Source organism: Hermetia illucens, chromosome 2, assembly GCF_905115235.1.
Source record: "Hermetia illucens chromosome 2, iHerIll2.2.curated.20191125, whole genome shotgun sequence".
Taxonomy (NCBI): Eukaryota; Metazoa; Arthropoda; class Insecta; order Diptera; family Stratiomyidae; genus Hermetia; species Hermetia illucens.
Window position 1 is genome coordinate 144,911,529 of NC_051850.1, and position 14,762 is coordinate 144,926,290.

Sequence of the window (14,762 nt, forward strand, 5' to 3'; positions counted from 1 at the left end):
ATGAAATAGTCAGATGACTGCGGTTTTTTTCTATCATTAACCATTAACTGTTTAAAATTAATTATGTTTATTTGAAGAAATTCTCTCTTAAGTTTCCACAATCAGAAATTGCACAACTGTAAACTTATTGGAAAACAGGAAGTATGGTGCTTCAGATATAAAATTACTTTTAGCTTTCTTATGAAGGAAATGGGGCGTAAACTTGGTTGACGTTAAGTAGATCCTTAGGGAAAACGAAGCTTTTTCTAATTTAAAGTATTTATTTTCTTTTAATTTGAAGATAACATATATACATATAAATTTATCAATCAAAACATGTTTCGGGCTAGCAGCCTTCAAGCAACATTATGGTAAAACTGGGGTGTCATATTGGAAAAACTCTACGCTAGGCCCAAATTTTCACTTTTTCGTGGGAAAGCAAAACCGGTAGTTATCAGAAAAGATGGACAGAGACATGGGGTTGGGTAAGATCCACCCTACACGATCAGTATTTTATCAATTTGGCGTCAGTCAGAATGACAAAATTATGGCAAACTGATCGTTTATGGCAATGACTGATGCATTGATGAACTTTAAAATTTTTAAATAAAATCAGTCAGTTCGACTGGCTGAGTTTATTGCAGTTGTCACTGGGCTCTTAATTAAAATATGATTTTCGAATGGTTTCGATGTTTGAATGCATGCAACAAATATTGTTTTTTGTCGTTTTGTCATGTCCGAGTTCATGGAGGAAAAGGGGAGAGGTTCCTCTTCTTCAATCCCGGTGAAAACTCATAGGTGTTAAAGTACGGAATTCAAGGGAGATGACCTCTCGCTCCTCCCTCCTTACATTCTTACAACCCGCGGGTATGGCGTTCCAAATTAAACCCAACCTTCGATGCGAAAATAGTGCTACTTTGCGGCGGCATCACTTCTTACGGGTAATTCTGTAACGAGGTTTGAGAGGGACGAATTTCCCTTTCTCTTACATACTCTTCTTATTCACCTCTGGGTTTTTTCCATTGAGTTGTTCATTGGCTGATTATTTTCTTTTTAGATGAGCGTAAGCTTACTCCTAAGATTTTGTGTGAAATAAAACCTTATTAGAATTGGTTCAACGTCTGTATGTCCGACTGTATGGCTGTCTGTCACATTTGATTTCCTGCTCATACATACAGGGGGGTGTACGTTTTTTTTACAGAATATGGTCATCAAATGAAAGGGCTCGATTAGTATTTGAAATTGATTTCATTTCTGATATTGGGTGAAACATAGGAAGATAGAGAATGAAGGATCGAAATGTATGCCCCGAAAAGTGTAATAGGTCTCATTCTCAGAATCTAACCATCCGAAAAATTTGAAAAGATTGAAGATGTATCAATACGAAATCTATGCTTCAAAATACATCCCATTCTGATATCTGCTGAAATAAAGTTAATAATAGTATATTATCGAATTTTACCCAAAAACCCCGCTTAAGTTTATGTTAGAAGTACAAAATCGGCACTGTTATAAGTAACAGTATAGCACACAATTCTGCAAAGTTTGAAGCAAATCCAACTATTATTGCATTTCATTTAAATTTATTGCACTCTGAAACGTGTATGACGTCATCATCACAGGTGTATAAAATGAACCGTATGAACGGCGGAGTTAAAGTGTGGAAATATATAGATGTGAATATATCCGAAGTGCCTAGCTCCTGGTATTCCGACCTTTTTAGTTATGTTGAGTGTAGACGTATTTCATTTTTTTATGGTTTTGTGTAAAGGGGCTCTCAATATATGTAATATATGTGATGTAAAAAAGGTCTCAATTATTATTTAAGTAGATTTTAGTTTCGACAAAAATTGCTAAATGGGGGAGTAGGAGGTCAAGATGCGCGGTCTACACTCGTGGCCAGATAAATTTTATAGATGAGCTTATACTAATTTTTCTATTATAACTTAAAAACCACGCAGATATAAGATGTTTAATTTAATAATGAAGTAAGCGCATTAAAAATTATTATTATTATTTGCTTATATATATAAATATTAACATTTATATTCGCTGGGCCCACACTCTTCTTCGAACATTGCCTTGATTCTATGTGGCATTAAATCAATCAATGTTCTGGAGTAATTGAGTAATTCCATGATTCTTTTATTTGTTCTAAGGCATTTTTGTTTTAAATAACACAGCAGTTCTCAACTCCATTTAAATCTTTCCTGGCCCAATTTAAAGTCGTAAGCTGCATTCGTTGCAAATATGCCTTTACCTCGTAAAGAAGGGAGGTAGTCATTTTAATATGAGTGCATAATTTTCTTGCGATAATGATAAATGATCATTTCTTTCACGGCCCATTCTCAGGACCTACCTAACCGAAAAATCTGAAGAAATCACGAAGCAGCTTCCATACAGTGCCCATACCTCAAAATAGCCTCCATTCCGATATCTACTCAAATCAAGTTAATAATAGTATATTACTCATAGAGTCATAAAAATTAGTAGTAATGTATACCATAGCATGGAGCATTAGTTTGGTGAAAATCATAGCAGCAGTTAATCCTGGGTCCCTTTTTCCATGCGGCCATATATTGCGTAAACTGTGCGCGTCAATGGTTGCGAGTGATTGATGTTTGGCCCGCCTGCTGTTGTCCGTGCACTTTCGGGGGCTTATGGGAGCAGTCCCGTGTGGAGCTAAATGAAAGTGAGGGTTTTTTTACCACTGTACAACAGAGTACAACCGATTTTGCCGGTTATTCAGCGATCTCTCTATTATCTCTATCATCGCAAACCTTGTTGGCCCATATCGACAACCTGGTGCATGACTGGCTGCAAGAAGAATTGGATAAGTTACATTTCTGCTATGTTTTTGGAGTCAGGCATTGCTTGTGGTGCGACGGCTATCACTCCCACAGTTCAGTGGTCGGATATACTTATTTTCTTTTCCACTTCGATATTAAAAGGGTTGATTTAGAAAAAAAAACTAATTGCGACTTTTCATTTGATATATCTCTTATACTGAATATTAAATCACTCTGAGTTTAAGAGTACACAATAAGTATTGCTATTTCGGAGTAAATTGTGTGCAATAGATGGATATACAGTGCATCGATTTGAATGAGGTTTTGTGTTATTTGTTGTTTTAGATTTATTATGAAATGTTAAAACCTCAAAATCACTAAATGCAAAATTATAATTGTCCTGTGGTGATCAATTATGTCACATGATTTGTGGTGCTCACATTTGTGCTATCCCGCTACTGTAGCCTTATCATTTGCACAGCATTGCAGGCGATGTTAGTGAAACTTGAGCACAGTCTGAGAAAATCAAAGAGGAAAAAAAGAATACAAAATAAGCGATGTGGATGCCCTGCTCCAGAAAGGTGTGATGCGAAGCGAGTAGGCAGCATTGTGTGTCTCAGAATATTCGACTTTTGAAACTCATCTATTCTGTCGTTTAAACCTCTCGGATGGGCCTAAGCCTATCTATGACGCTAATAGGCAATTGTTTTATCATCTTTGTCCTATAAAACTTACGGCGCTTTACTGCTTAAGCGGATCCTACTGGTTAAAATAGTTAGCAATACAATAATTGCTCTTATGCCAACCCAACCCCATTGTTCAATTGAGAATTTTGCTTTGTTAAGGTCTTGAGGATTTCTGTAAAACAAAAAAAAAACGTATCTGTTACACGGATTTTCTCAGAAATGGTTACTCTTATTGATAAATCCCCTCGCATGCAATGAGGGATATCGTTCTGCATTGAGTTTAATTGTGGAATATAATTTTTTTACACATATAATCATGTGGAGTACCAAATTAAAAGTCTGGAGTAGTACTTTCCAAAGCTTTATTTAGGCTTTTTTCAGGAGGGAGGGGGGCTGCAGTAACTGGAAAGTGATAATTTTTTCCAGGGGCCCATTCTCAAAAATTACCATACGTAAAAATATGAGAAAATTCACGGAGATTCCACTATACGATCCACAGGCCTCAAAATATCTTCCATACCGATACCTGTTTAAATAACGTTAATAATAGTATATATCCAAATTTTTTAGATATTAATTAGAAATCTTCCTTAAGTTTATCCTAGAATTATGAAGGCAATGTAGGCTGTAACATGGAGCATGATATACCAAATTTGGTCGAAGTTGTGGTGTTAACTACAAAGTTATAATAGGTCAAAGTTGTTTCTTCACAAATTTACTGTCATTTTAAGACGCGGCCACAATCTGAACTGCCTGCCCCTTTATATGATTTTATAAGCAGTAATACAGCAATACATCTGAGTTGCCTATAATGAACTCATTTGACTGCTATGAATTTTCAGTTTTGGTTTATGTCCACCACCTCCTTGCATGTTGAGATAATAGGCAAAGGGCCCCTGTATAATAAACGTTTTTGCCTGGAAAATATCACTGTCCATTCAATTGCATCAATTTTTTGAGGCAGGACACGATGAATGTCACCTCGACACTGATGGAGCATGAAATAATATCGAAATCTATGTTTTTATTTTTGACTGATATTATTTCAGACTTCATTCTCGGTTAGACTTGGTTTTCACGCAAAATGTTTTTTATACTGTTATAATGCGTATGTGCTTTTTCCAACTGTGAAGAGTGTGGTTTGTAGCGTTGTACTTTTTTGTTGCCCTGTGTTTCAATGAAACGAAAAGATTGTTTTTTGATTAGGGACAACCCTATTGTATTTATTTGTAAATATCGATATCCTAGAATGTAAGCCCTAAGGAAGGGAACAACTGGTTCCCGAAATATCAATATCTGCAAATAAATGCAATCTTGTCGTCTCACTGTAAAGAGTGCTTCAGATGCACTTTGTGATAACATTCTCGAAAAACTTCCTTGAAATCAATGAGAGTTATGCAAGCTATTGATGTGGTCGATACTGGAAAATTTCTAATGGAGAGCCGCTCTTCTTCTCCACCAAACTTTAAAAATGTTTCTATATTCTCTCGGTGTTTATTTTAGATATCATATTTACACTTGTGTAAAGAAAGCAAACAATACGCAAATTTTTTCGTGACATAATATACGAACGTGAAGCCATTGTTTTTGCTACACATGCCGTGCTTATCGATTTGCTCCGGTGACAGCTAGATTGATATCTACCGTGTTGAACTTAACCGATGTGACTTGTCCCGCCAAACAGTCTAACTCTAAGTGAACTACTGTCAAGTTCTGCATTCAAAGCATGCTTGATAGATAGTCAGGTGATCAAAATCCAAGCGAAAATAAATATTTTTTATCGTTTGTACGGTAATTAAGACTTGTTTTCTGATTAAATGGCTCAGGGACAGGTTGACAGTATATAACTTGTCAATTAGATCTCTTTGTTCGCGTTGTGTGCACAATATTATATTTCTGTAATGCTTCTTAGTAACCCGAATCATGAGCACCTTGACCTCAGATTTAGGATTTTCCCTGAAACTTACTCCAACGCCATCAGGTATCAGCGTTGAGTTAATGTCGAACTCACTTTGAGTTATAGGATGGTGGTTTTCAGGAACGATTTAGAAAACTGAATTTGTGTTCCACAATACTGGTCACAAAATATCAATAATTTTAATATATATTCAATTAGTTATTACATTATGTCATTAGTAGATTCACGACCTACAATAAGCTTTCAACAAAAGTTTTCGGTCAAACTAAACGTCACAGGCAGGGGATTCTTTATGGATTACAAAGTCGGTTGAATCTTTCTTTACAAAACAGTAATCACTTGTGCTTAAACCGAAATTAGTTTTGTTTTAATTTTGATTTAATTTTATTAAACTAGCGGAATGTGTCAATTAGGAAAGAGGGGGTCATGGTGTCATTTGACGTAAAAAGCCTGTTGACCCTTGCTTCCTACCACAATGTCTCGTAAAAATGGGCAATCTTGCAAAAGTAGTCCAAACTTTTCAACATTTTCGATTTCCACATTCACGGCTATTAGTAGATGTTGGGATATTCAGCCCGCTTTCAACTATTCTGTTAGACAACTCACTAAAACGACAAGATTTTACTTCTAGGACGCTATTACTATTTTGAAATTCACCTCGTAACACCAGAGGTTTCGCATCACTGTGGAGACCGTTTCCAACAGTAAATTACCTTACACACCACATTACATAGTTGGAAAAGGTCCAATTGATTAAATTGATGTCGTAAAGAAACTGCATCCGGACATATTATTATCCTCTTCCGTTCCTTCAACCTCAATAAATACAAGCTGAACGTGTTGTCAAAACCCATTTATGAAGCATTGATGGTGAGTGCCGAGGAATTGGCAAGAAACGGAATAGATATTATTATAGATATTTTGCAATTATGTCCTAGGGGTGGCAGAAAGAATGAGAAGGCTTGTAAATATCAAATTTCAGAACTCGACACATCCTAGGATGATTGCTTTCAAAATCAAAGGATCCAACATCTATCCTTAATTAGTTTACTGCAGTCTAAAAGATCCCGTGGGGAGAAGATACACACGAGCAACGTGAGTCATTGTTCTCTTAAAAATAAACAAGTCGGGAAACCAGAAGTTGGAAGCTTCAGGTAGGAAAGGTTTTGTGTATTTCCTACATCAAAACATTTGAGTGGACATTTATAGTCAATTACTAAAAATTATAATAACATACTATTACTAATTTTATTTGAACAGGGCATGGAAGGTATTCCGAAACCTAGGCACCGTAGAGTGGCAGTTTCGTGATTTTTTCAGACTTTTATGTTGGGTAGGCTCTGAAATCGCTACTTTTCAATCCATTTTGCACTAAATGTCAGAACTAAGAATGTGAGAAAAGTACTAATCGAAGCCTTCGATACTTCACATGGCTATATTCAGTGAAGAAAATGGACACCTCCTTTTCGCATGTTCGGAGACCCTCCCTTAAGTTCCACATAGAATGATGCAGCCCACTGTATGCGTTTCCGAAGAAGGGTTTGCTTTGTATTTAAGGGGATGTTCCTATGTGACACAATCTTTTTTTAGATTTTTTTTTGCAATAAAAATAAATATATTCTTTTCTTTTCATACAAATAATTATAATACAAAATTTTCAATTAACGGATTTGATAATCGTTTGTATTTAATTTTTACGGTCAAATGTCAACATGGCGGGCACTCTTGTATTTGCTGATATTTTGATTTCCTGTCTGAAATTTATGCAGTATGCTTCCAACATATTCTGCTTACAAAATATGTATAAAAGAAGGAAAATGATTTCTGGAAACCGTCACAGAAGAAAACCTCTTAAATGGAGTTTTACTCTCTTCTCGTCTCCGACACTGATTGTGTCATGTTTGGCTATGCGCGTGTCCTATTTAGCTTATCTTTTGCATAGCATTAAGTGTGATGATAATAGAGTTGAAGCACACTCCGATGGAAAATGGAATATCATACTATAATATATGTGTGGATGCACTATACTCTACAAAGGAGTAAATAGGAGACAAAAAACCGCGATGGTATCTGATTTTTTTTCGCTGGATCTTTGATAAGAGACGTTGTTCTGGTCTGCTGCACGACTTGGAATACATATCCAGGCATTTGCAACATTCACAAAGTCTAATCGGATACCGAATCGACACTATAAAAACTTTTCATATAAACTTTGGAGTTCTACAATAATACAGGCTGCTAATACTGTTCCAACTCTGCTTTGCGAATATAAGGTACCATCATCTGTTCCTCGTAGGATTATTCCTGCTCATTATCCCAACTAGAGTTCTCTTGATTAACGTAACCCTATTTCTGTTTTGTTAGCCATTCACGGGAAATGATAATAAAGTGCACATCTCATTTTGCAATTTAATCTCGGTTGGCTCTCAAAAAAGTTGCAAATAGAACGCACATGAATACATGAATAATAAGTAAACCTTGAAAAAATCCGGGAAGTGCTTCTTGATCTCATTAAACGTGTATTTAGTATTTGGTTACTTGCATATTTTAATTAATGCTGTTAAGTTTTCACGTAGAAAGTTGTAATCCCAATCAATACCTTGGACTAGAAAATAGAGCGTCAGTCATGTGGCTGTCGTATTGCATATTTTCCACTTTGTTTGATGACATAATCGCGGTTCAGAATTTATTCCCTCTACTTCCTGAACAAGTCCATGGTTCGTTTTTGTATAAACCGGTTATGTGCACTTGGATCGAAATGCGAATGGGAAGTTGGCCCAATCCGAATATACTAGATTTTATCTGCATTGCCCTAAATAATCAGCTCCTTGCAATATTCCCTTGAATACAATGGCACATTAGGGCAAATCCATAATTCATGTTCGCTCTGAATGCGATATTTTGGTGGCCAAATTGTCTGGTGCGAAATCCTAATATGCTTTTCACAATTCACAATTTTCGCGATAAGTTGAGGATTCATTTGATTGAATCATTCAATTCATGGTCCCCGCTTAGACGTGTGGAAAAGTTTCATCTGCTCTTTAGCATTCGCTAGCTCGTGTCGTTCGCCTCTCAATTGATGTATGTTTAATTGGGGTGAAACGAAGATAGTCGCTTCTGATGATTACGTAAGTTTTCAGAGTGTTGAGAAAAAATATGCTGCTTTGAGGAAGGAACGTGGAACGTATATACTATATCTGTCATTATATGGAAAGGCTGTATTTATTCCCGCTAAAGGATGCCGGGGGCTAGACATTGGAGTCATTGAACTTCTGAAGCCATAGTTTGTACGGTTTGTAGTTCAAAATCGATTTTGCGTACGTTTGTCCTGGTTTCAGTCTGTTCCATAAATGGGTTGATTTCAAGTGTGTAAGCACTGTTCTAATGGTTTAATATTTGTACAATTTAAACTTTGGATCGGATTTAGCGCTTCGCACAGTACGATTTCCTCAAATTTGGCAGAGTCGAGAGTTTGTCGATATTCATAATTTTTTTCAATCTGTTATCGCCGTAAATGTATTCAACGTACAATAATGCGGGGGTGGAACAAAAGGAATTGGTGTTAATGTGTACACTTATTGAACAACTAAAATTTTGCAAAACTAATTAATAACAATCATATGCAGTGAACAAAATTGAAATCCGGACACCGTCGTACGAAATACATAAGTGTTCAGAAAGGGGAGTTGCATATATTTTATTGAATACAATGCAAAGAAGTTCAACGAAAAAGGATAAAATAAAGCCCTTGCTGAGGGTGAATATCAAAAGAAGCTCTATTTTGATAGGCAAAAGAGAAATCCAGATAGAGCTAAGCACTCGTAATAATATAAAAAAAAAGCTTAAAAAACGATTAGTTAATACTCCGTATGGAGACTTCTTTGTATCATATGCGTCCTTTACTGGCTAGTGGAATGGATTCGACCGAAGAAAAAATAATTGATGGAACGTCTTCTCGAATAATGGAGAAACGTTCCAGCCGAATATGTCCAAAGTTCGGTTGAATCCATGCCTCTGGCCAATGAAGCATGCATATGATGTTGAAAGTCCCCATATGGAGTGTTAACTAGCCATTTTTAAGGTTTCGTGTAAAACAAAGCCTTATTAAAATCGGTTTATTGTCTGTCTGTCACACGCATTTTTCTCGGAAACGATTATAGCGATTGACCCCAAATTTGGTGAAAAGGTGGCAACTGTGAACGCTGAATACATTGATCATTCTACGCCGAATTTAAGGGTGGTCCCCATGCATGCAAAAGGATGGTGTACATTTTTCTCATCAAATATAGTCAATTGAGATCTTGGTTCTGACATTTGTTGGAAAGATGAGGAAGGCGGGGGTTCGAAAGTAATCACGGACTCATTCGCAGAAACTACCCAACCGAAAAATCTGAAAAAAAATTGGGAGGCTACCACTATATGGTGCTTAGGTTCAGAAATGTCCTCCATACCGATATCTGTTCAAATAAAGTTCATAATAGTATATTACTATAATTTTTAGTAATTGTCTGCGAGGGAGGTCCTTAAGGTCATCCTAGAATCAGCAGCATAGGCCATTATATAAAGCAAGATCCCACTATTACTAAAAAAGTTATAGACAACTTTGTCGCTTCTGTGCAAATTTAAAACTTTGAAGGTCACGTATATAATATATGCATATGCATATTATTAGGATTTTTTGGCTCTGTGCGGATTTTGATTTTACTTACGAAAATGGAGCTTCTTTTGTTAATCACCCTCAGCAAGGGTTCTATTTTCTTTTTCGTGGATTTTCTTTGCATTGTGTCGTTACATAAAAAACAACACATACAGCTCACTTTATCCCCTTTCTGAACACTTATGTCCGGATTTCAATTTTGCTCACTCTAGGTATATTGGGCAGTAACGTATTCAGCGCTTCGCCATAATGGATACGAAGATGTTGTGTTGGAGCTTTCTTATAACACACTATAATCACATCCGAAATAAGGACATTCGTGATCGATATGAGGTTTGCGCTTATCGATATAATTCACGCTAACGAGAATGCAAATTTTTGGAAAAAAGCCGGGGTTTTAGTCCAAAACAGAAAGGTTTCTGGCCAGACACTGAGGAAGGAAGTTTCTTTTCAATTTTCCTGGTCCGTCATTAAGTATGCCGTGTTATGTCGCAGAAATCCAGGTAGAATCTTTTACTGCTATCCGCTTAATTTTTCGGCTATTATTCTGAATTTATGAGGTTATACATTGTCATAAAGAAGTATCACTTCATTTCGTATGAGCAATCTAGATTGTTAAATATGTAATTTTCCATGTTAAATCGATTTATCTTGTTGAAAAAAAATTTGCATAACTCCAGCTACAGATCACCAAAAAGTCACCATTGTCTTTTTCGGATGTAGGCTGGGTTTTGGAATATTTTCTGCTCATCTGCGACGATTGTCGTATAATATTCACTCTTCATTACATATAATTATTCTGTGTAGAAAGGAATCCTTTCTGTTGCGCTTTGCAGGGTTGTCTGGCCTCACCGAAGTTTTTCGAGCCGCTGCGATGTGGTGCGTTGACTTACTGTGTCGAACGCCCTGCGAATGTTTCTAGTTGTGTCCATTGCATTGTGACCAAGTTTAAGTTCATAGACGAAAAGTAGGCCTTTTTGACTCACTTCCACGCTTTATTCTTTTTTTTTGCATCAACAACCACTAGAACGGTCAAATGTAGGATTATTTATACTCCATTATCCAATACCACCAGTGTCGCTTAGCTGCAATTTGAGTTTGGGATATGAGGGGTCCTAAGTCCACATCTACTTGATGTTGGACCTGACCAAATGGAGACCAACTTATTCTCACTTTTTTTGGTCGGTTCGTTTTGGGCATAGCACCCAAGTATACAAATGAAAGACTGACTAATGGTTTCGTTCAGGGCAGAGGAAACTCATCAGACACTGCTCATCTCTGCCTTGGGAGAAATTGGGAATTTGAGATATTAAAGTTTCGGATAATTTCACAACGTTGTGAAATCCGATCCACATTTTTCATTATTTTACAAGAGACGTCTTATCATTTTGTATGCCAGTATTTTACAGAAATGGTAGTATTGGTATTGTGTAAAACTAAACTTTATTGAAATCGATCCGAACGAAATTTGGTGGACAAATGGGAACTATGAAAACCAACGCATACATACATGCAAAGGGGGGATGTAAAATATTTTTTCATCGAATATAGTCATATTGGATATCAAATGAGAGGTATCGATTAGTATTTTTCGAAGCTTTAGTTTTGACGTGGATTGTAAAGTGCGCGAGTAAGGAGTTAAAATGTGCACATTTAAAGTGAGATAGGATTCATTTTCCGAAACTACCCAACCAAAAAATCTGAAAAAGAACACGGTGGTGCCGTTATATGAAATTTAAGTCTTAAAATATGTCTTATTCTGATATCTTGTCAAGTAAACTTACTAGTATTATATTATCAACTTTTAGAAATTGACTGGCAAATTCCCCTTAAGTATATCCTAGGAGTGCTAAATTTTGCACCGGCGAAGAGGACATACGTCTGCCAAATTTCATGAAAATACAGGTATTAGTGTCAAGATTACAGCAGTTCAAACATTTCAGTTTCGCCCGAATTCACTGCATCATATGCGACGCAAATAAGATACTGACGTCATAATTAATAAAAATAATCGACATTCGAGTGAAATATTAAAATTCCATTCAAGAAGAATCCACTTCTCCCCAGCCCTTTTTAAGGTCTTGTGTGAAACAAAATCTTACTAAAATCGATTCAATTTCTGTCCGTGTGTCCGTCTGTCTTTCTGCCTTTCACACCCGATTTACCCCGAAACGGTTGAACCGATTGCAACGAAGTTTGGTGAGAGCATGTGGTCTGTGTGCCTCTTTACATGCAGCGAGTGGCGCCATTCTGTGGGGGGGGGGGGGTTTATTCTTTTTATTTTTTCTGTTGACGGCAGACTGTTTCTATCAGGTTGCTCCGCCGGCCAACAAGTAGACGAGCCACTCAGACGGGTGAATTTCGAGTAGTGTGCTACTTTGTTGTGGAGCCCGGACTAATCTCCGCTAAGCGGCTCCACACTACAGCGCCTCCACAAGGCATCCCCATACATGCGAAAGGGAGGTGTATATACAAAGAATATGGTCATGTGAGATATTAAATGAAAGAGCTTGGTTAGTACTTTACTGATCACATTTCTGATATTAGGTGAACCATAGGGGAGTGGGGGCTCAAAATGTGCGCCCCAGAAGTGAAACAGGTCTCGTTCTCAGAACCAGCTCAACCGAAAAATTACAGTGATCCACCTATAGGGAATCTAGGCTTCAAAATACAATCGATATCTGCACAAACAAAGTTAATAGTAGTATGTTACCATATGTGATAAATTTACCTGAAAATTTCATCCTACAAGTACAAAATTTTACATCAGTTTAGGCGTTTTGTTTCACACAAAACCTTAAAAGCAGGCTATGTGGTGCTTTTATTCCACAAAAGAGTGCGTGGTGGACACCTTCTATACTGCATCGAGCTATCTTCGTACCGGGAGGCGTTGTTGATGCAAAAAATGTGATTTAGCAGTTAGAATCCTATTTGACAAATGAACTGCTGAAATCCCTTGCTTCAGGCAACGCTGACAATCAAGAGCACATTGCGTATTGTTTTATTCTGTAAATATCAAAATTCCAATAATAAAACTAAACTCTCTGTACAACTTTCATCCGGAAACAAGATCCGGTCAATGAACCCGGTTTCTGTACCAGAAACTTTTGATGGAAAATTTCAGGTTTTACAGTGATGTTGTCCTGAAAAAATGTTTAATTATTTTATTGTTTTTAGACGGTTGATTTCCTGGAAGCATTGTTGACAAGTTTTATTGATTTTTTTATTGGTTTATTGGTTTGACATTTTTATCAGCAGAATTCCGAGACACTATGTCAAAAATATAATCAATTTTGTTCTATGTTTTGAATCTTGTAAGATTTCATGATATTGGGCCCAATCTCCAAATATATTGCAAAGCTGAATTTTTTGACCAGATAATGGGTAAAAAACACACCGTAACTTCGTGGTAGTGACGGTTGTGCCTTCCAACAAATGTTCCTGTATTCTCTATTATCCGATATTGGCTCAAGAGCTCACAGTATATTCAGTTATATTTTCTAATGTGCGTTTTTTGATTGCCAATATTTTCGATGCTAAATGAGTGAAAATTGACGATGAAAGAAAAATATTCAAACTTTAGATCATTCAGCTTGAAAGAAACAAGATGACAAAATTGTTTTTTTTATTTATATGTGGATGATGGTTTATAGTGTATCGAAGTGCTGTCTGTGGGTAGTCAAATGGGTGGATTTGTTGGATTATGTCAAATAATAGAATAAAGAATTACATAGCATAATGCAGTTTAAATATTCCCATTAGCTACAAAATAGACATTCATTGGATAACATTTCTTTTCAGACATTTTTACAACAATCGGATAAAACACAAAGTGGTGATGTTGGGCTTGCAGAATTTATCTATTACGTTCGCGAACATGAAAAAAATTTGCGGTTACAATTTTCTCATCTGGACAAAAATAGAGATGGTAAGATGAATTTCTCTACTACTTACATAATTACCTATCCTTTTGTCTAAATTTTCTAGGAAAAGTCGACTTGGAAGAGCTGATATCGGCTTTTAAAGATTTAGGAATTGAAATGGATCTAGGAGAAGCAAAAAAATTGCTTCAAAGGTTTGTGCACTGAAAAATAATTGATATAATTAGAGGACATCGAGAATCTTTTAATATTTCAGGATGGATCAAGATGGTAGCCTTAATATTAGCTTCGATGAATGGCGAGACTTTCTATTACTCGCACCTTCAACAGATATTCATGATTTAATCAAATTTTGGCGGCATTCTACTGTAAGTATATATTTTTATGCTACAATAGTATCACTATTCGATAGTATAGATCAGAATCTGAATACCTCTTTTCTTAAAAATAAACGAATATTGAAAATGGGGGGACGACAGTTAGGCTGAGGATAGAATGGTTCAAAAACTAAACATATATCATTGAAGGGAAATCAATTCAAGCAGGTATTTGGGAATTAAAATAATTCATGTTAACTTGTTGAAAATGTTGTATAGTTCTGCAAGTTGATGATCATACACAGTTTATTCCGAATCGGCCAAAACATAATAAATGTTCAAAATTAAACAGGTGTTAGTCTAAATTTGTCATTTTCCATTTAGAATTGTTTCAATCATTATAGATCACAGTCACCACAACCATCTGTTAAAGTCTGCTAATTTTGGTAAATCGGCGTTGTAAGAAGTTTTGAATCGGCAGAAATATTGATTTTCAAACAAATTAGATTTAGTTATCTTAACTTGCTTCTGTCCA

General features: G+C 36.2%; 1 protein-coding gene across 2 annotated transcripts in view; it reads left to right on the forward strand.

Annotated features, from left to right (window-relative positions):
- The window catches only part of LOC119647454 (calcium-binding mitochondrial carrier protein SCaMC-2), a 74,926-nt gene that overhangs the window by 15,351 nt on the left and 44,813 nt on the right, over window positions 1-14,762 (forward strand). Inside the window, exons 2-5 of one of the 2 annotated variants that reach the window (XM_038048383.1) lie at window positions 13,831-13,957; window positions 14,017-14,104; window positions 14,167-14,278; window positions 14,438-14,455. In XM_038048383.1, coding sequence (XP_037904311.1) covers window positions 13,831-13,957; window positions 14,017-14,104; window positions 14,167-14,278; window positions 14,438-14,455 — 345 coding nt within the window. The remainder of the gene's footprint in view (window positions 1-13,830; window positions 13,958-14,016; window positions 14,105-14,166; window positions 14,279-14,437; window positions 14,456-14,762) is intronic. The other variant, XM_038048386.1, reaches the window with a different exon arrangement.